Source organism: Lathamus discolor, chromosome 7 (genome assembly GCF_037157495.1).
Source record: "Lathamus discolor isolate bLatDis1 chromosome 7, bLatDis1.hap1, whole genome shotgun sequence".
NCBI classification, from domain to species: Eukaryota; Metazoa; Chordata; class Aves; order Psittaciformes; family Psittacidae; genus Lathamus; species Lathamus discolor.
Genome location: NC_088890.1, coordinates 17,213,369 through 17,234,621, shown reverse-complemented (window position 1 = coordinate 17,234,621; position 21,253 = coordinate 17,213,369). Strand labels below are relative to the sequence as shown.

At 37.8% G+C, this 21,253-nt stretch overlaps 1 protein-coding gene across 9 annotated transcripts in view; it reads right to left on the bottom strand.

The window, feature by feature from the left end:
* Window positions 1–21,253, bottom strand: part of CFAP20DC (CFAP20 domain containing) — an 83,848-nt gene that overhangs the window by 18,367 nt on the left and 44,228 nt on the right. For all 9 annotated transcript variants that reach the window (XM_065687420.1, XM_065687422.1, XM_065687421.1 and 6 more), the window contains 8 exons: window positions 19,583–19,697; window positions 17,631–17,787; window positions 15,658–15,822; window positions 11,195–11,331; window positions 10,245–10,425; window positions 9,535–9,681; window positions 5,197–5,528; window positions 487–900 (listed from right to left, as the gene is read on the bottom strand). In XM_065687420.1, the coding sequence (XP_065543492.1) occupies window positions 487–900; window positions 5,197–5,528; window positions 9,535–9,681; window positions 10,245–10,425; window positions 11,195–11,331; window positions 15,658–15,822; window positions 17,631–17,787; window positions 19,583–19,697 (1,648 nt within the window). The remainder of the gene's footprint in view (window positions 1–486; window positions 901–5,196; window positions 5,529–9,534; window positions 9,682–10,244; window positions 10,426–11,194; window positions 11,332–15,657; window positions 15,823–17,630; window positions 17,788–19,582; window positions 19,698–21,253) is intronic.

The window sequence follows — 21,253 nt, the reverse complement described above, 5'->3', positions numbered from 1 at the left end:
TCACATGTATCTGAAATTATCCTTGTGGCCATGAACAGGCAACATGGTTTAGTGCAAGGTGGCCCTGCCCATGGCAGGGGGGTTGGAACTTGATGATCTTAAGGTCCTTTCCAACCCTAACTATTCTATGATTCTATCTACATTAACACTTTTCCATCGTCCCTCGTTAATCGATCAATTCAAAGTCTGTCACTTTTCCTTTGTAAACTTTTACACCAAAACTCATATATTTCCAAAATGTGAGCTGCTCAATGACATTTCTTTTTATCTGTAAAACTCTGTGATTTCTATTTGGAGTACTATATTGTGTGCCTCAAAAAACAACAAAATCAACTTTCAGTAGACTGAGCCCAGTAAATACCGTTATGATGAAACCAGAATGTACCTGGATAAACACATATTATTTCTCAGTTGGTGCAAATAAGTATATCTAATATAGCTTTCTATGCAGTCTAGTAACTTAATTTCAAAGTAAAAATCACTCACAAAACTCTGTGTTGTCAGACATGAATTTTCTCTTGAGATCTTCTTCAGAGATTTTTTACTGACAGATCTTTTTAATTGACCAGAAACTCTTTCGCAGCTTTCATTTTCCTCAGATCCATTTAGAAATTCTTTTAAAAACGCAGATTTACTTCCGGTTGGAGACAGAGAAAGAGTAGGCTTTAAGCTTTTCTGAGAGCTAACAGAATCTGTTTTGCTCACAGTGGAACTCTGTGGTTTTGATAAGATAGTCTCTTTGAGTTCATGTTTGCTGTGTCCCTTATTCTTCCAGTATTCATTTCTCCATGACATCCTCTTTAATGGGCTCTCTTTAAAAACTGCTGAATCAGATGTTCCTGGCCTGCTGTGGCTGATCTCAAGGTTCTCTGTTCTCTGGATAAATTCACCGTTGTCATCCTAAATTTAGGAAACAAAGCAAGAATGATTCCCTCTCATCATCACACAACAAAGTTTTAAATAACCTTAACATTTGAAAATGGCTCTTTAATCTCTGCTGCTTAGTTCTCATTCTGAACGGATTCTGAAAACAAGCTGCTCTTCCTGGTAACTACACTGAGTACAGCACAAACATCTTACATCAAGTAATCAAAAGTAGAAAGAGAAGGAGAGGGAGACAAGATGACACTTTTCAAAAGGTCAACCCAAATTTAGAATGCTGGTAACCTCCAAAACCTGTGTTACGAATGCTCCATCCCTGGCAGTGTCCAAGGCCAGGTTGGACAGAGCCTTGGGTGGCAGAGTTTCGAGGGAGGTGTCCCTGCCCATGGCAGGGGTGTTGGAACTAGACGATCTTAAGGTCCTTTCCAACCCTAACTATTCTATGATTCTATGATCATCATTTCAATAAAATTTACTACAACTGTAAACTTAAAGTAAAAACTCCACAATTATGTTTTTTTCACTGAATTATTAATATTCCATATTTTCGTATCACATCTTCAACTTAAATGTAGAAGGAATAACTCATGCTGAGATCACATTACTCACCAGTGATAATACTGGAATACCACATTCAGCACCATTTGAATATCATTTAAGAGTTTAAGATTACTTTGTTAACCTTAAATTCATGCTTGAAACAATGTCTCTGCAAAATATGCCACGAATCAAGGGTATGATGCTCACTCATACCGCATCTCAACAATAAACATCCAGACCAAACACATGGAAAGAAAAATAATGGGGATACACATCCAGCATTTGCCTCGGGATTCTTATTCTCAAGGAAGAAAGGATCAGAGGCCCCATCTTCATTTCATCATGCTGGTTGTCTGCCATATGCCACTGCACTGGATGTAAGGCAGTATGTATTACAAGATTCAATAAGACACTGAAATATCATCTTCATTATGCCTCCCACAGCTAAGGTGCAGTCCTACTGCAAATGAAAGTGATCCAAGTATTTATATCCAAGACACTGATTTCAGTGAGTCCAAGACAGGATTACACAGAATAAAATGCACATACAAGAAAATAATCCCTCAATATTATTAATGATAAATGTATTGGAAGTTTTAGTCCCTCACTTAGTTATTGCCTTGAAATACAAATCTGTATTTCCCTCTTCTCCATGGATTTTTATTTGCCATAAGTTATCTTAAAATCTGTGCTGGAAACCCATATTAACTTAGGTTAACTGAGGATGGAATACTACTAAAGAAAACCCTGTTTTTTCCCCACACACATTAGAGATAAATGGACAACTCTGATTTATCTAAAGCTTAAATTCCTCCAACCTTTCCATGTCTCTTCCACTGTTCATGTTTATTTAGGCTCTAGAATAATTTGTTAAATACTAAATCATGAAATGGTGCCAGAAACATCAATAAAGTTTGCTTGATTAACTGTAGCACAGCATATGTAAACTGAAGATGAGACTCATTTTCCTGAGGAATGAGCACTTCCTTTGATGTGATGTATTCCTTGAAAGATGCAGATGGGCGGTTCGGGATGCATAAAACTGATTGCTTTTGCTGGGTTGTAATTTTAAGATCATTCTAAGGACTCTAGAGGGCCACCTACTAGGAGCACAAGGGGTATACCCCTTTGTGTACACCGAGCTTTAATCCTGAGGTACCAGAGTGAAGTTATCTATCAACCTTTGTAACGGCACATTATCTTAATCATATTTCTTTATTCTTTAAATTGTAGAAGGACAGAAAAAATCTCAGTTTCTTCATTGAAGGTTTCTCTGATGACTTTGCCTGTCACGTGTAAAACACATTTTTGATAGCACTATGTGACATGTGGTCACACCTGCCACAGTCACAGCCTTTATTAGCGAGAGTTCTTGGGTTTGCTCTGGGTTGGGCAGAATCCATAAATGCTGTCATGACAAGTTTACCCATACAAAGTTCCTGACAGAAATCTGAGATGAAAGCATAGGCATGCCCAGAATTACAAGATAAGTCATTGATGATGAATGGTTCCAGGAGAAGAAGCAATTTTATCTTAAACTGATTATTTGACTCTGATAACTGAATAACAGCATTGAACTATTTCAATTACTTATTAGTAACCAGTAAGGGTAACTTATAAACGCTGTTTTCAGTTTGCAGCCTGAAACATTCCCTCCCCAAAAGCCTAAAGTTACAAAAACTGTACAGTTCCAGCACAGATATTCTGTGCATCCTATGGCTCAAAGTATATGCAACATAATGAGAATAAATGCTTACTTATTTGAAATTCATCCCGAAATTCAACTTCTCTCTTATGTTTTACAGTTAAGTAAATACTTCTGTAGATAATACTGACTTTCTACAAATTAAATAAAATAATTCTTTGAAATCCAAACAGTTCTACACTTTTAGAACGGTATCCCATATAGTACTGCTCATAGAATCATGGAATAGTTAGGGTTGGAAAGGACCTTGAGATCATCAGGTTCCAACCCCCCTGCCATGGGCAGGGACACCTCACTAAACCATGTCATCCAAGACTCTGTCCAACCTGGCCTTGAACACCACCACGGATGGAGCATTCACAGCTTCCCTGGGCAACCCATTCCAGTGCCTCACCACCCTTACAGTAAAGAACTTCTTCCTTTTACCCAATCTAAACTTCCCCTGTTTAAGTTTTAACCCATTACCCCTCGTCCTGTCACTGCAGTCCCTAATGAAAAGTCCCTCCCCAGCATCCCTATAGGCCCCCTTCAGATACTGGAAGGCTGCTATGAGGTCTCCATGCAGCCTTCTCTTCTCCAGGCTGAACAGCCCCAACTTCCTCAGCCTGTCTTCATACGGGAGGTGCTCCAGTCCCCTGATCATCCTCGTGGCCTCCTCTGGAGCTGCTCAAACAGTTCCATGTCCTTTTTATGTTGAGGACACCAGAACTGCACACAATGCTCCAGGTGAGGTCTCACAAGAGCAGAGTAGAGGGGCAGGATCACCTCCTTCGACCTGCTGGTCACGCTCCTTTTGATGCAGCCCAGGATACGGTTGGTTTTCTGGGCTGCGAGCGCACACTGAAGCTGGCTCATGTTCATTTTCTCATGCGCCAACACCCCTCAAGTCTTCTCCGCAGGGCTGCTCTGAATCTCTTCTCTGCCCAACCTGTAGCTGTGAATTACCAGGTTAGCTAAAACTGATTTAATTCTGAAATTCTAGAACTTTGCTTGAGATAATGTCTTATGGGTTTAAGTTAATAAATAATACACTGCTCTAGATAATGGTAAACCGCCCACAACTACAGAAGAGAGAATTTGTGTTTCTTATAATTAACATCAGCATTTTGGGTTCTCAGAGATGCAGAATATAGAGCGGTTCAGTCCACCTTGATATTATGAAACTCAGCTGCATTTTATTTCTCAGCTATAAGCAACAGAGCAGACTGCTAAGGAACAGATTTCATAACTCAAAATGAAATAGAATGTTCATAAAGGTAGAAACTGTTTTTGTACTTGCCATAATAACATAATCCAACTATTCAGTGCATTGACAATTTGGTGAACTTCTATATAGAAACAGCTGATACGTTTGCTAAAGAAGTATTTTTCTTTCATTAATTTTATTGCTGAAAGATTGCCACATTGCAAAAGAACTGAAGTTGGTGATGCTGACACAGCTCAGACAGGACATAAAGCAGAAATACCAATCATCAACTGGTATCAAAAAACTGAAATTTCTTAACTCACTTTTGACAATATTGGTGGGCAAAACAGAGCTTGCAGTTTTAAAAGGCACAACAAAGCCTTATTTACTGCACTCTTGCTCAACCCTAACAAACTTACATCTTGCTCAAATTTGTGATGCAGGTTTTCCTAAAATCTTTTTTCTTGTAAACATGCACGATACTCACATCTCTGTTGGCACAGGGGCTGACAGGTTTAGGTTTCTTTAGTCTGTGTGTTACAGAGGGAACAAGTTGCCCCACCAAGCTTTGGCTGCCCCATCCCTTACAGCGTTCAGGGTCAGGTTGGAGGAGGCTTTGAGCAACCTGATCTAATGGAAGGTGACCCTGCTTGTGGCAAGGGGCTGGAGGCAGATGAGCTTTACAGTTCCTTCCAACCCAAACCATTTTATGATTTTCACTGCTGTATCCAGTTAGGCACAGCAACTGGACAAAGACAAATCTACCCACAGATATAAGGGGTAAAGATGATTTATCCTGTATATAGCCTGAAGACAAAATCTCATCTTAGGAGTTTTACAATGAAGACTACTTTATCAGTAATTACATGTACATGTAGCCTACCTCTTCACTGCTGTCAGTTCCTTGAACATTATCGTCAATCTGGGTTTTCCCATGTACTCCATTACTATCTTGCTTCAAATCCAAATGGAAAATGCCACATTCCGGTGACATATCTGGAGAATTCCCACGAGGAGCTGATTGAGGTCTTGATGACAATGAGAAAGTCTCTTTATTATTCACTTGGTGATCACCTGTTTCATTGCTGTGATGTTCAACTGAGGCATTCTTTGGCAAGGTTACATTATGGCAGGCTGAATCTTCAGCAGCTACGAACTGCTCGCTCCTATCCAATTGAACACTCTCAGTGAGACTTTTTGGAAACACCCATTCATCTGAAATGTAAAATGCTTATTTCAATGCCACATAGGTCAGTTGCGTGTTACACTGATCACCCATTTTCCCTGGGAGTTGTACAGCAAAAGAAGTTTTTCTAATACAGAAACATTTTGCTTACCAGGTTTATACAGCTGAAAGAGTGAGGAGGATGCAATGAAAAAGATCAGGCTACTTTCCAGGTGAGGCAAGGTTAAATCAGAACATTTCCAGATCACAGTTCAAAAAATCCACAGACTCTGATATACGACATGCAAACCTGCAATTTGCAAATCTGAATCTATTTAACTGCTAAGATTTGAAACTGTTCAACTGAATTTCATTCTAGAGAAACATAATTTTATTAAATTTGGCTATTGATCTTCTTTAGACTTTTTTGTGGCTGACATTTAAAAAGAAATCACACATAGTTGGTGGAAAGTTGATATTACAATCTGATTCTTCCTTCTTACTGAAATTCTACACATTTTTTTATGTCCAGAACCTACGGTTTAAATCTCAATTTCAAACTATAGCTCTGATGAAAAATAGTATGACATGAAAAATTAATTAAGATCTCTGTTTCACCAAGTTTCCCTGAATACAGGCAGTAACCATCTGCCAATTTTAAACCAACAATAAACTATAGAAAGGCATTTAAAGATTGAGTGCCCCAGATAAACATGAAAAGGTCATTCTTATACTCTTATTGTTAATTTACATTTTACTGTTTGGAATTATTGTATAGAAAAAAATGTCAATTTGATTGATTAAAACCAATTTCAAACAGCATCTGATAAAAAGGAGAATTGCTGAAGTATGCAATACTCCCTTATCTTCATTAAAAGTAGTGTGGTGTGGATTATTCACTATATCTTGAAACTTTCTGGCTCCGCAAAACAAAGTTACCACCAACCGTATTATAAAAGCCTCAATAAAAAATTACTAAAACCATAATAATGAAATAGCACTGCACTAATAAAATCCTTGCTGTCACAGAAGACAGTAAGTTTGTTATGGAATTCTAGTCTTTTTAGTTTTGTTAGAGAGAATTATCACTTCAGGCAGATTGAGCTGCTTTGAGGGGAAAAATGAAAGTCTCAGCCACCATAAATGAAGGCAAAAGAAAGATGAGGGAGATGCTAGGAGAAACAGTTGTTTTCTCACTGGGTTGCTGTGATTTTCCCAGTTTAGTAAAGATAGCTAGTAAAGCTGCCAAACTCCAATATTCTAAACAGCAGTTTGTACTAGGAACCAGTGAAAAGTGGGGACCTGACACATGGATGGCTTACACCTACATGTTCCAGAAGAGACTTCAGTGTGTAGATGAAGACCATCTATAGGCATAAGGCCCAAGACTTTTCAAGTAAACTCTTTTTATTTTAGATAATCATGCTGCTTTAAATCAATCTAGTAGATTGTTGTCTACTGTACATAAAAAAAGTCTATTTTGCAAGTATACAGCCTGATCTAGACACATTTTACCAGGTTTCAACGGCAGTGGCTTGAGCAAGACCAAGATGTATAACATATACTCCTTTAGTATTGAGAAGGCCTTTTCCCACATCATGAAATCAGGTTTGACATGTATCATGCTGTATTTGCAGTTTTCAAATATGCACTAATAGTTCAGACCACTGTAAAGAGCCCTCTATGGTTATACACAAGCATTTCATGAGAACCTGCTAATTTTTATGCACAAAGGACAGTGAATGAGTAGAGAGAAATGGCTTAATTTTTATTATGGCCTACTGACCTAATAACAACCAGCTTCCCCAACTGCTTCACCTTTCTATTCTCATTTTAGAATGCCTTCTAATGCAGTTGTTGCTGTTTAATTTGCAGAGGTCACTAGAGATAAAATTTTGTAACGAATTCTGAAGCAAAAAAAAGAGGTGTCAAACCACTTGGGGTTTGAGATTTTAAGTCAATTTTGAATGAAGCATCAAAATATGAAAGAAAAGATCTTAGGTAACAGTTTTTGTCAAGTGTCCAGAGAAGTGGAAGCAATTAGATACTTAAACTCTTGCCTCCTCCTGGTTCTGCTCGGGACATCCAAAAACTTCTTACACAGCACTTTACTCCCCATTGTGAGTAAAAGTAATGTCTTTACTCAGATCTAAAGCACTTCAGAAATATAAAGAAGTACTTTAAAAGATTCAGCGTCTGCATAATATTTAGCCTGAGTATTCAGGTTGTTTAGTATAACATCTGTAAAGAGCACTTGCTTCCAGAGATGTTCCCAAGTACTTGGGTTAATAGTAAGTTAAATGCAAGCATTAGTTTGTATGGAACAGTACTTAATGAAATATGCAGGGGAAGACAGAAAAGTCTGTAAGGCTTTAAGATGGTATTTTATGCTATGAAGTTCAGCAATTCCTGCAACCTGTAGTCAGTGTAGTATTCTGCTAATAGCCTTCAAGTGAAAGACGGGAAGTTTTGGACCAAACCAAATCCTATTTTCTCTCTACCACAAACTATGCTGGATTTTCTTTTTAACTCAGTTTTTTCATATCAATTGTAATGAATGATTTCAAGTATCTTCTTAGCAAAATACACAAACTACTACGTAATCACAACACTGCAGCTAACAAGATAAATGCAAGAATGATCACCTAAGCATCTAATTAGTTCTTCTACACAGACTTATGCTAAAGCTTCTAATTACAGCCTAACATTTTAATGAGGGTTTCAGCACTGCCTAAATAAGAATGACAAACTATAAACAACACTCACTCATTTTATTTTATCCCTTGCTTTAAAATAATTTACCTTGGTAAAGGTACTGCACACCTGCCACAGAAGACATGCTGAACTGAGGTCTATAATAAATATAAAAGATACTACCATGAATAGCAGGGACTAACCTCTAAGGTAATCAGGACCTTAACCAGAGGTTAGCAGTGACTAACCTCTAAGTTAATCACTTACAAAAGCTCCACTATCCCCATGAAATTTGTATCGATATTTACTCACAGTTCTTGTTAGACATAACTTGGGTTTTGACCACAGTACAGGTGGGGAGCCAGAGACCACATAGCCTTGATTTTGAATGGGGAATGTGGTTTCGTGCCACTGACTTGTCACAGTCGTATGCACATCAGCACTTTTTCAGAAGTTGGACTTGATGATCTTAAAGGTCTTTTCCAACCAAGTTGATTCCATGATTCTAAGTGGAAGGACTATGCTTTTGGCTAAGTCATCAGCACTGAACAAGGCTTGTGGCTGTTGACTATGAGGCAAGATCAGTTGGGAGTTTCCTGACTAGAACATCAGTCCTGGGGTTTATGGGGTTACAACAGTTTTCATTCTCATAAACACAAGCAGTAAAATAGCAAAAAAACCCTAACAGCAAGTATGGATTACTGACATTGTCCCAGTACACAATTCCTTCTAAACATCCCAAAGATCAAACAAAATGGAAATAACCCACAATATGAAGGAGAATTTCTTTGGTTAATGAACTTTATGCCTTTCAGTAGAAAGTAACATTACTTTTTCATACAATTAATGTACTTTCCAGGCATATACAAAGCAAGTTGACACTGCATGAAAAAAAATATCCACACCTTTTGGCAGATAGGTGTGAAAGGGAAATACACCATAAGCTGATGTGTCCTTCTGTGGGAAGAAAAAGTAATTTCACCACTGAACTTTAAAAACAAAACCAACCCCCCTCATATTACATAGATGCCATAATTAATATCCTAAGCTCTTATCTGGGACAAGTAAAATTTCTCATACATGTGATGTTTGGAGTCTTAGTTCTTTCCCTTTAATCAAGAGAGCAAGAAATTTTTCTGTTTTTATTCATCCACTGCTCTGGCACTCTGCTTAATCCTGCAAATCCTTATCAATGCTTAAAAGCAATTCTCTTGCAAGGTGTTTGATTTCCATAATCCTCCACAACACATACATTTATATTTTCTATTAACTGCTTCTGGTCCTCTGAAATTTATAACAGATAGTCAGTCCTCCACACCACACACAACTTTAATATAAAATAACATAAAATGAGCACCATACCACTGGTTATTTTCCACGTGGTTTTGGCTGCATCTTTTGAAGTTACTCTTCTATGACTGTTCTTGTCTGCTGATGGTCCTTGTGATGAGTCAAGCTGAAAATCTACTCTTCCACTCTCAGAGGTATCCTGAGTCTGAATTGCAGGGTCTGAAATACAACCCAGAAGCTTATGAAATACCTGTGAACATGCGTATTGTGTGCTTTTCTTACTTCAGGCATGAAGAAACAGCATACGCAGCTTTGTCCTGGGATACAAACATCTTCCAAACAGCACGGGAATCATGTAGGGAAGCAGGAATATGACAGTCACAAGAAAGTAAAAATTTAACACGAGGCTTAGAAGAAAGGCAAACCACAGCAGTTATAAAACAAGGCTTGCAGAAGTCTGCAAAATAATCAAGAATCACTGCAGCACCTCAGTTGCATACACAGTATGAAGCGAAACTGATGATGTGAACAACCTGCGGCTACTGCCACAGGGCTGTAATCCCTGGCTCAAACACTCACGAGTACCTGCAGAGAGAACAAGCATTTGTGCAAGCTCACGCAGGAGAATAAGCTATGATTTAATATAAATGTCTTCAGTAATTAACAAGGTAAGATAAAGGATACGAAAAACAGAGAATTAAGTCTTACACTCTGAAGTCAAAATCATGCAAAATCTCTGGCAGCTTGTGAACTCTACAATATTCTTTGCTTTCTGCTCTTACCATGTTGACATATATCTTTAGTTGCTTGGTGAGTATTTCTTTTGACTTCTTGATCTAAAGAATCACTGCATGGTGAGAATGACAGCTCCAGTCTTTCAGTGTCTTGTATTGATTCAGCTCCCTTTCCCTTGCCTTGAAGTCGGCAAGATTTATTACTTTTGCTACTGTGGGTCTTTGTTACCTTGAAAGACATGATTTTCTTACTGAAAGTCAGAAATGTAACAGCTTTGAAAATACTCAAAGGTAAATACACATTTTAAATTAAGCTTATTTGAAAAATAAAATGTTTCCAAATGTTTAATTTTTTTTTTTTTAAAAGTATGATCTTTCAGGAAACTGAAGAGTTTCTGCTCTGCATCACAGCTCTCCTAAGGAAAACTGTTTACACACACAAAAACTTCATCAGGCTAGACAATAAATTCAGAAAAGTAAGAATGATAATAAAGCAGAGTGATTTCAGTAGGAAGAGAACTCTGTGGGCATAATGCTGAAGTTAGACCAGCCTCTTCCAGTTAAGTTTTGTTGTCTTTGAAAGTACTGAAATTCCACAATCTCCCTGTGATGCTGTTCCAGTATTGAACCATGCTATCGTTAAATCCAGTCAGAGCTTCCCTGCAAATCTGGGACTCTTGTCTCTTCACTGCACCTCTGAGAAGATTCTGGCTGCCTTCTCTTCAATCCTGCATTACTTGAAAACAGGAACTAGATTGCCCTGCAGCCTTCTCTTCTGCGGGCTAAACAAACCTATGTCACGTGCTGTAGCCACCCAAGCATTTCACTTGCCCTCCACTGGATGTTACAGTATCTCTTATTCTGGAGGTCCACAACCAAACACAATCTCTGGACATAATCCCACAGTTCTTAAAAAACCCTTTAGTGTGACTCCTCTGCTTGTCATCTCTTCCTTTATAAAAAGGCCAGCAGTTCTGTCATAATTTAACCTTTCTTACCTGTCCAGATACCCTTGCACTGACTCTTCTGTGTGAAGATGGAGGTGGCCCAAGGATCTTTGATCCAAATGCAATATGCGATATATCTCGAGTTTTACCTGTGCACATATTGTGTTGTCCCCTCTTACTTGAGCTACCTAAGAAAAATAACAGTTTTATAAGAATTACAGTACTTACAAAGAATGAATATGAATTTCTTCAACTGGAAGAAAAATAATTATAGTTACTAAACATATATAAAAGTTATGTTCCTTTACAGCACAATCCCTAGAAATATGCAGGAATAGCAAATGCACATTCTATAGGAGCGTTTCAACATGCAAGCTTTCTCTAAAATGGGGCTACTTATAACAAAAAAATTATTTGCATGATTTCTTTAGAACTAATGAAACCCTAATTTCTGCCAGGAAGAAAAAACAACTCTGATTAATACATAACAGAATAAATAAATAACAAAACAGGAAAACTGAAGAGAGACTGTCAAGGTATCACTCACAGCTCAGAGAACTATCTACATGTTGCCTGCTTTATGAAATCACTGAATCTACTCTATTACTGGGGCCGAAATCTAATATTGCAAACATACTCTACTGCTGTTAAAACCTTATACATTTTTCATGATTTTTTTACTGTTTAACACACAGATGCATTTTGATATTTAGTTCCAAGCACAGAAAACTCCAGCCACTCTGGACAACAAACATAAAGTAAACATGGAACACAGGTGAATGTTCCAAAAGAAGGGAAGAACATGGAAAGGATTACACATTCATTGTATCACATGGATGCAGGACTTCATCTGATGAATATCTGGTTTCCTCTTTTTTTAATACTCCCAAGACTGTCAGTGAATTCTCCTTTCCGGAACTGATAAAAAGGGTAACCTCACATTAATTTATAATGCCTGAAGAGTTGTTCTTGCTATAACTTCAGTATTAAATTGCTATCTCACTTTAGAGATCTGACACCTCCACAAAGCAATGAAGTAGAAACAGAACTTTTTGTTGATTCTCCTAAAAATTTCTCATATACTTATTTAATCTTCAAGATCAGCTTTATTTTCAGTGTCATCAAGGAAATGAAAAAGATATCATGCATTAGCCACCAAATACAATTTACTGTACTAATAAGCACAAAAGAAGCCACTTTCTCCCATTACCTTCTTCCCTTTTTCCTGATGTGACATTTGGTGGCAGCTAACAACGGCCATTTCATAAAGATGACTGTCTTGGTTTCACATCAATTCATTTAATTTGCTGACTACCTTGGGATGTTCTTATCTCTGATAATAAAGGCTGATTTGCATGGAATTTTCTCTTTATGAACACATTAATTGACTGCAATTAATTACCTACATCTACCCATAACAGAGTGCTGATGGAGTAATTAAATATGTCATTAAAAGTTGATACTAAAGATAATTCAGGCATTTGTTATCAAAGAAACAAAGCTTAGTAGATAAAAATAACATTTCCAATATAAATGCACTTAAATACACCAAAAGTCCCATTTGAAAGGCCAACTTCAGCAATTTGAAAAACATGTCTGGAAGAATACATCCTATGTTCTTAAAACTGGATTAAGAATAAAGATTAAACTGAAGGCATTTCCTTTTCATGCAGGTCAAAGATGCTACTGTTAATTATTTTACTACACATACCTAAAAAGCTATAGATCTTTCTAGTCTGGACAATAAAACCTGAGCTGTGTTTTAAATGAAAAACAACAAGGGGCTTGGTAACAGCCAGCATGGCTTCACTAAGGGGAAATCCTGCCTGGCCAATTTGGTGGCCTTCTATGATGGGGCTACAGAATTGATGGACAAGGGTAAAGCAGTTGATGTCATCTACCTGGACTTGTGCAAAGCATTTGACACTGTCCTGCACAACATCCTTCCCTCTAAATTGGAAAAATATCAATTTGATGGATGGACCACCCGGTGGATAAAGAACTGGCTGGATGGCCACACACAAAGACCACGAAACTGTGGTCAATGGCTCACTGTCCGACTGGAGACCAGTAACGAGTGGTGTCCCTCAGGGATCGGTGTTGGGACCGGTCTTGCTTAACATCTTCGTCGCTGACATGGACAGTGGGATTGAGTGTGCCCTCAGCAAGTTTGCCGATGACACCAAGCTGTGTGGTCCGGTTGATACGCTGGAGGGAAGGGATGCCATCCAGAGGGACCTTGACACGCTTGTGAGGTGGGCTGATGCCAACCTTATGAAGTTTAACCATGACAAGTGCAAGGTCCTACACCTGGGTCTCAGCAATCCCAGGCACAGCTACAGGGTGGGCAAAGAGATTCAGAGCAACCCTGTGGAGAAGGACTTGAGGGTGTTGGTCGATGAGAAAATGAACATGAGCCAGCAGTGTGCGCTCGCAGCCCAGAAAGCCAACCGTATCCTGGGCTGCATCAAAAGGAGCGTGACCAGCAGGGCGAAGGAGGTGATCCTGCCCCTCTACTCTACTCTTGTGAGACCTCACCTGGAGCATTGTGTGCAGTTCTGGTGTCCTCAACATAAAAAGGACATGGAACTGTTGGAACAAGTCCAGAGGAGGGCCACGAGGATGATCAGGGGACTGGAGCACCTCCCGTATGAAGACAGGCTGAGGAAGTTGGGGCTGTTCAGCCTGGAGAAGAGAAGGCTGCGTGGAGACCTCATAGCAGCCTTCCAGTACCTGAAGGGGGCCTATAGGGATGCTGGGGAGGGACTCTTTGTCAGGGACTGTAGTGACAGGACAAGGGGTAACAGGTGAAAACTTAAACAGGGGAAGTTTAGATTGGATATAAGGAGGAAATTCTTTCCTGTGAGAGTGGTGAGGCACTGGAATGGGTTGCCCAGGGAGGTTGTGAGTGCTCCATCCCTGGCAGTATTCAAGGCCAGGTTGGCCAGAGCCTTGTGTGGGATGGTTTAGTGTGAGGTGTCCCTGCCCATGGCAGGGGGGTTGGAACTAGATGATCTTGAGGTCCTTTCCAACCCTAACTGTTCTATGATTCTATGATTCTATGAACATTCATTATCCTGTTTAGATCTATCCTTCACACTATTGTACTCATTTAAGTTTTACAGTCCCTTCTATTTTGACAATCCAGACAAGAAGCATTGATTTTTGAGTACAGACTCTCAAAAACAGAATTCCAGAGTTTCTTCTGCTATTACAAAAGCTAACTTACAATCCAACTTCACAACAGAACTTTGGCTTTACTGCTTTTAGGGCAATGATACTCTAAAAATATTACTTGCTCTTAGGATTACAAAAATGGTACTCGCATGTTAAGAAAAGCTGAATGCAATTTATACAAGTAAATGTATGAAGGGTCTTACCCTATGCAAAAATTTAAATCCCCTGCTATTAACTTCAGCTGCTGTGCTGCCTTTACTAATGAAGTATATAAAGAGAGAGCAAAAGTTAACAAGTTAAACCAGCATCAGCATGGTAGCCTAGTGGGGATGATAAAATCTTTATGAGCTGGTTTTTTCCATATTCTGGTAAAAGCAGAAGAAAAGGAGTTTAAAACATTTTCTTAAACTTTTCATACTATTCAGGTTGTTCTCAAAAAACACTTTTCAAAGTTCATTTTTCTTTAGATTTCCATGAGATGCTACACCTTAAATGCGATTGTTGGCTTTGACAGTCTCGTCTTTTATAGTATTAAACTTCATCAGTAGTTACTGTTCCCTCTAATTTATGTTATTTCTTTGATCAATACTTTGCACTTGTATTTCCAGAGCATTTTAACAGAAATGGTGGAAATTATTATTTACTGAATTCAAGCACTGAAGATGAGAATCCTCGAGACCAAGAAAATACTGAGCGCAGTGGAATAAAAATGCATCTTCCTTACCTGCAGCACCACTTCTAACATTGCCTACACTGACTAAGATGTATTGGAAATGGATTCTGAAATGAATGTGCTTGTTCATACCCACTTCTAAGCTACTTCAGACTTACTCTGTTCTCTAAAGATGTTCTAATGCTTTGTATTATCAATCTCTGACTCACAAAAGGTGGTACACTAAAAACTTTAGTAAACACTGCAATTATTCTATGGGCCAAATTAAAGGCTTAGCCTTGCGTTTTGTACAGAAGCCAATAGTAATGTTAACAGAAGTACAGAAAAAAGAGGGTGCCTATAATGAGAGAGTTCACCTGTGTGTTTTTCCAAAGCTCTAGCAGTGAGTTGTTTATGTACTTCTCAAGTTTAAGCTGAAAATATCAATTCAATTATTTTGAAAGGGGTAAAATTATTAGTTCTCCATGAAGCACATCAACGGAACATACAAAATATTCTCATTTTAAAATCCATTATAACCTGCTTTTTTAAGAAGTCCTTGCACATATTTAGGATATTTACTGTTGCAAATGGATCTACAGAATAACTTAAATGAAAAGTACCCACACTATTTGCACACAGACAGTATAGATCATAATCACAGTATTTTAATACAACAGAATACCTGTTTCTTGCAGTCTTACTGGATGTGTCCTGCATTTTATTTCTGATTTGAGAATTTTTGCCAGGTTCAGCAATTGTGTAACTTGTGGCACATCTTTATTTAGCTGGCAGGTTAGAGGAATAACATCTGTGGGCTCACATGGCATAACTGGAACACCACACACAGCTAGAATCAAAAGACATGTGCTTTACTTCACTCAGATGACACAACAGAATCAAATTCGACTTAGTTTATTTGTTAGGTTCCATATGCTGCAGTTCATATGGTTATAACTATTTAATAGATTATACCAGTTTGAAAATTTTGCTGCAATTTTCACTTTTAAGACAATATGTAAGTTTCTAAATGACAGAGTGGGTTTAGTCTGGAGAAGAGAAGGCCCAGGGGACACCTTCTCACCCTGTACAACTACCTGAAAGGAGGCTGTATCAAAGTGGTGGTTGGTCTCTTCTCCCAAGTAAGAAGTGTCAGAACAAGAGAAAACGGCCTCAAGTTGTTCCAAGGGACGTTTAGACAGTATATCGGGGAAAAAATTGTTCACTGAAAGGTTTGTCAAGCATGGAAACAGGCTGCCCAGGGAAGCAGTGGTTTCACTATCCCTGCAGGTATTTAAAAGACATGTAGATGTAGCAGAGGGACCTAGTTTAGTGCTGGACTTGGCAGTGCTGGGTTAACAGTTGGATTTGATCTTAAAGGTCTCTTCCAATGATTCTATGACTTGCCTCAATAAGAAAATAAGCATACAGAAAATACTAATGCTCACCAGCTGTGCAATAATCACAAATTGATAATCCAGTAATTAAAACTGCAGTATTTTACCATGAACACAGTTCATTAAAGCTGCCTACTCATTAAGTACATTATGGAATTTTGGAACTCATTTAGAACATTTACGCACATTTCAAAAGCTGTTTAGAATGGAAGAGAGAAAACTATGCACCAACAGAATTAAATTAAATGAAAGCCAGTGAGGCTTCTAACTGCAGTTTCTGCTGAGAATTTACCAGATTCTCTTTGCAGCCATTTTTTGAAGTAATTTTTCTTTTCCAACCTCAACAACAAAGAGGTGTAATCACAATGATCACATAGTGTCCCTTATTTAGGTGTTCCAAATGGAAGATACTTTTTGTTATACTTACAATACTGCTAACTATCCATCCTTCAGAAGCCAGAAGCCTTTTTTCAGGTGTGCGCTTTCAAAGCCACAAAATGAAAATTTGAGTGAAATTGAAGCTGAGCCATACCTGGGGCTCCTCTAAAATAAGAAAGAGCCAGCTGTGCTTTTTCAATTCCTCCTCTATTAGTGCAACTATCAGGGAGGAATGAAACTCTCCCCTGGAAAACAGAAATTCAGGAATATGCTGCTAGTCTAGAGACTGGTCAAACTTTGACCAATATCCTGCTCTATTACAAATATAATATCTCATTTTTCAGGTCACCACCAATATTACGGTCCCAATGAACAAGGACATGTTAGGATAAATGAACTAAAAATCTCAGAGAGGCATTTATGATAGTTCCATAGTTCTGTTTCCTGTAATACTGTTTTGTTACAGTTTTGTCTTGGATTATTTAAAGAAGCAATCTTTCATCAGCTGCTAACGTCCAAAACTAAGAAAAAAAACAGCAAATTATGCTAATTTTTTCTTTTTCCTTTCAGACACTCTTTTCTTGGCCAAAACCAGATTTCTATCAGCATAACATACCCTCATTAAAACAAGCGCTCTACTTGATAAATCTTGCCAGAATTTCTTCAACAATATACTTCTAAGGAAGTAAATGTTTAAAACAGAGTGCACATACATTTAATTAGTCGCCTAAAGCCCAACATTAGCAGATTCAATATGCTGTGCTACCACTTCAGTTTTCATGAAATCATATAATCTTTCAAACTGCCAAACTGATGACTAAGAAGCTTTTGATTTTATAATATGAACAGTTATGATTAAGACTACATAGTAATTATAACACACCATCTTTCTCAGCTGTATCTTGAGGCTTGGATTTTAAAGTGAAGATCTTTCTCAGTTTACAGGCAGCTGAAATACTAATTCCATCCAAAGACTGAAAGGCAGCTCCTCTGAATACTTCACTGGTGAATCCTACCAAGTCAATACACATATTGCACCACTAGAAAAGAGAAACAATACTCTTTAATAAAACCCAAACACTAATCATTGCAGAAGAGTTTTAGTGTAGAGTTCTCTATAAACAACATCTCTGTTAAGTATTAGATTTTCACAAGTTCCAACTAACAGTGCACATTTTGATAATAGAAAATATATTGCTATAATTGCACATACAGCTATTACTTATACTAATCAGTATACATAACCTAGCAACTGACAGCCCAACTAGCATATCTATAATATGTTTTGCAGCTAACTTGTAAGAAAATATAGTCATTGAAGGTTTTCTGCAGAAATGAATTTGTTACTCAGTATTACTTCATAAGTTAAAGTTACTGCAGCTTAAGTGCCCCAGAGGCTAGAGTTGGAGATTCTTTGACGATTTCTTTCTAAGATTCATAAAAAAAGGACATCTCCAAAGCTTGCACCCCATCCACACTGAAAAATATCAGGAAAACATATATTATGAACAAGAAACACCTCAGGGTATCACAACATCTTAAAACTACTTCTTGTGTATACCGCAAGTTAAACTACTTATCTAATCACTGAAAGCAGCATACTCCTTCCTTTAAGTAAAAGCAACAATAAAAAAATCAGATAACCTTGTAAAAGAGACAGAAACGCATTCAGATATACTAAGAAATACAGACCTAGTCTTCAAGATTGGTCAAGCCTTAAGGTTCTTAAAATATTTTGTCATTAGAACTGATCAGAGCATTTAGATGGATCTCTGATTAATGTTATTATCTAAATTAAAACACAAACCTGAAGTTCATATTCTGATTGACTTTAACGTGGTGTACATTAATGCATACTTTAATCCTGAAACATCTGTGCTAGTCTGGCACCAAGGCCAACTAAATGAAATTATATGGAAGAAAAAAATCATTTAATTGTAGTGGATCTTGAACTTCAGGGATTTGATTTGATTTATATTAATCTATAAAAAAATACAACCACACACAAAAAAAAAAAAAAAATCAACCAAATTGTCACAGCTGCCTCCACCAAAACTACTCTAAAAGAAGTCATAACTTCAGAGTTTTTTTGTAAAATATTCTTTCTCATGTCTAGTGTTAAATCCAGATCTGTTTAGTATACTAAACGTTATCTAGTTCTCTTGGTGCATACTTATATTGTAAAATAGTTAAGCTGTTCTCATCTCCACATGATTTTCTAAAGCAGTATTTGAGACTTGAGTCTTTACAAGGTTATATCGTAACCATCAGGTTTTGCATTCTGACAGCTATTATCTTCTGTTGTGGCTGGGTGTGGAAGAGTAGAACAGGGAGATGATGATGGCTGTGAGCTTATTTTTATTAGTTTGTCATACACATTGTTTTATATGTGCCAAAATCTGGAAGAATCTGAAACACACAAAAGTAGCCATCAGCTACAGTCCACCTGCAGCCTCCAGTGAGTGTACTAAAAGCTCACTACTATATGGTAAGGTACACATGAAAAGGAGCACTATAATGAAGAAGTATCAAGGACACAGAGAAATTACAGAGGCCGAATAGATGGCAGAAGTAAGGAATACGCACATCACAAACAACATTAATCTTGGAAAATGGGAATGAACTCCTTATGTCAGAAGAAGGGAAGAAAAGTAGTAGTATTGAGCAGTTCTGATACTACCCAGTAGAGAAAACATATACACCTATCTTTAATGAGCAGGAACTGAATTATAAACCAAACAGTAATTTCAATAGGCCTATAAACTTCCATAATACGTTTTTGGTGAAAAACCCTGTGCTCAACCACTGTCCAAGAAATATTCCCAAAGTACTTACTATTCTGCGCTTCATTGTAAGCAGTGGGATTTTTGCATGTAGAGGGGTTACAGACAGCTCCTTGTGGACTGTTGATAAATACAATCTTCTTTTAATATTTCCTAAATCAGTTATCCTAGAAAAGGCAGAAGAGAACAGAACAGATTTTTCTCAATTCAGTAATCCAGTATCTTTAGCTAAGATATCTTTTTATCATAAACACATCTATTCATACACAGAACCTTTGCGTCAGTGACAGCAAATACAGAATTTGAGAATTACTGCTTTTACAAGATGAGCAATAAGATTTCTTTCTCCAATTCAAAATTGGTGGCTATATTCCTGCACACAGAAAATCACATTACATGCTAATTTTATTTCAACTGTCTACACCCTTTACTAGCTTTCCACAGCCCTTCAGATTACAAAAGAATTCAATTTGTATGAACCGAGAACCCAGTAGCCTTTAATAATCATGCTTGTTTCTGTCCCTTAAGCTTGTGTTATCTTGGGAAACATTGTCACACGCTAACTAGAAAAACATCATTTGCTTTCTTTTCCTAAAAATGTCTCTGTCATTTCATATAGACTCCTGTCAGCTAAAAGGCAGAGACACAAGACATTGTCTGATTTACTTCTTGAGCACACATTTTCAAATGTGAATTATATCACTGAAAATTATTGCTTGCAGTTCAGGTCATCGGACAATGACACCAAGGACATTTCTAATAGATACAGACCACAGCCATGCTTACAAATATTAGGTTTCCTTTAAATCGATAGAGGCTCATTTTTATGGTCTGTTTCATTCATGTCTTGTGAGCAGCTGTACCGATTTTAGCTGGCACAGAGGGAAATTTCTTCAGAGTAACTTATACAGAGCTGTGCTTTGTGTTGAAAACTGTATTGGTGGCACAGAGGTGTTTTCATTATTGCTGAGCTTACACAGCATCAAAGCCTTCTATGCTTCTTATACTACCCTGCCAGCAAGGAGGCTGGGAGGTACAAGAAGTGGGAACAGGCAGCGAGAGCACTGCTACGTATGGCTTAGCTGCCTACTAGGGTTAAACCACAACAGCAGCATGACCTTGATATCCCCCAGCAGTTCTACCTTATTATACCAGAGAACAGACACTACTTTAGAGGCTGCAATCTGTATGGGGAAGTAATGATTAATTTACCTGTTATTTTTGAACAAGACTATTTCTAACAGATGGGTATTCCTCTCTAATTAGCAGCCCCTTTGAGAAGATGACAAACTATTACAAAAAACTTTCTGTCACTAGTTAGTGTTGTTAGACATAATCGTTATATTTAAATGCTGGGGTTTACTTTGGAATTGTGAGAAAACCCTGTAGATTTTTTTGTCAGTAAAAACACTTTTTCATTAGTAAGGACTATTTGTTGCTTAGCTAATGAAGTGTTGCCACCCAAAATCTGCAGACAAACACCCTAAAATCTTCTTAGGTTTCCTTAGGTCAGCTTAGGAGGGCAGTAACTCCAGAGCAAGCTACATACTTGAGCTATTCTGGCAATCTGAGAGTTCAACCAAAGGCAGTACAAAATATATTGCGAGTATGGGAAGATGAAAAAGTTCTACTAGCACACGTAATAAGGATACAAGAGCACCTTCTTGTTTCCCCACAGACATTAAGATCATCATGCATATCAAACAAAGCCCATCAGCCTTCC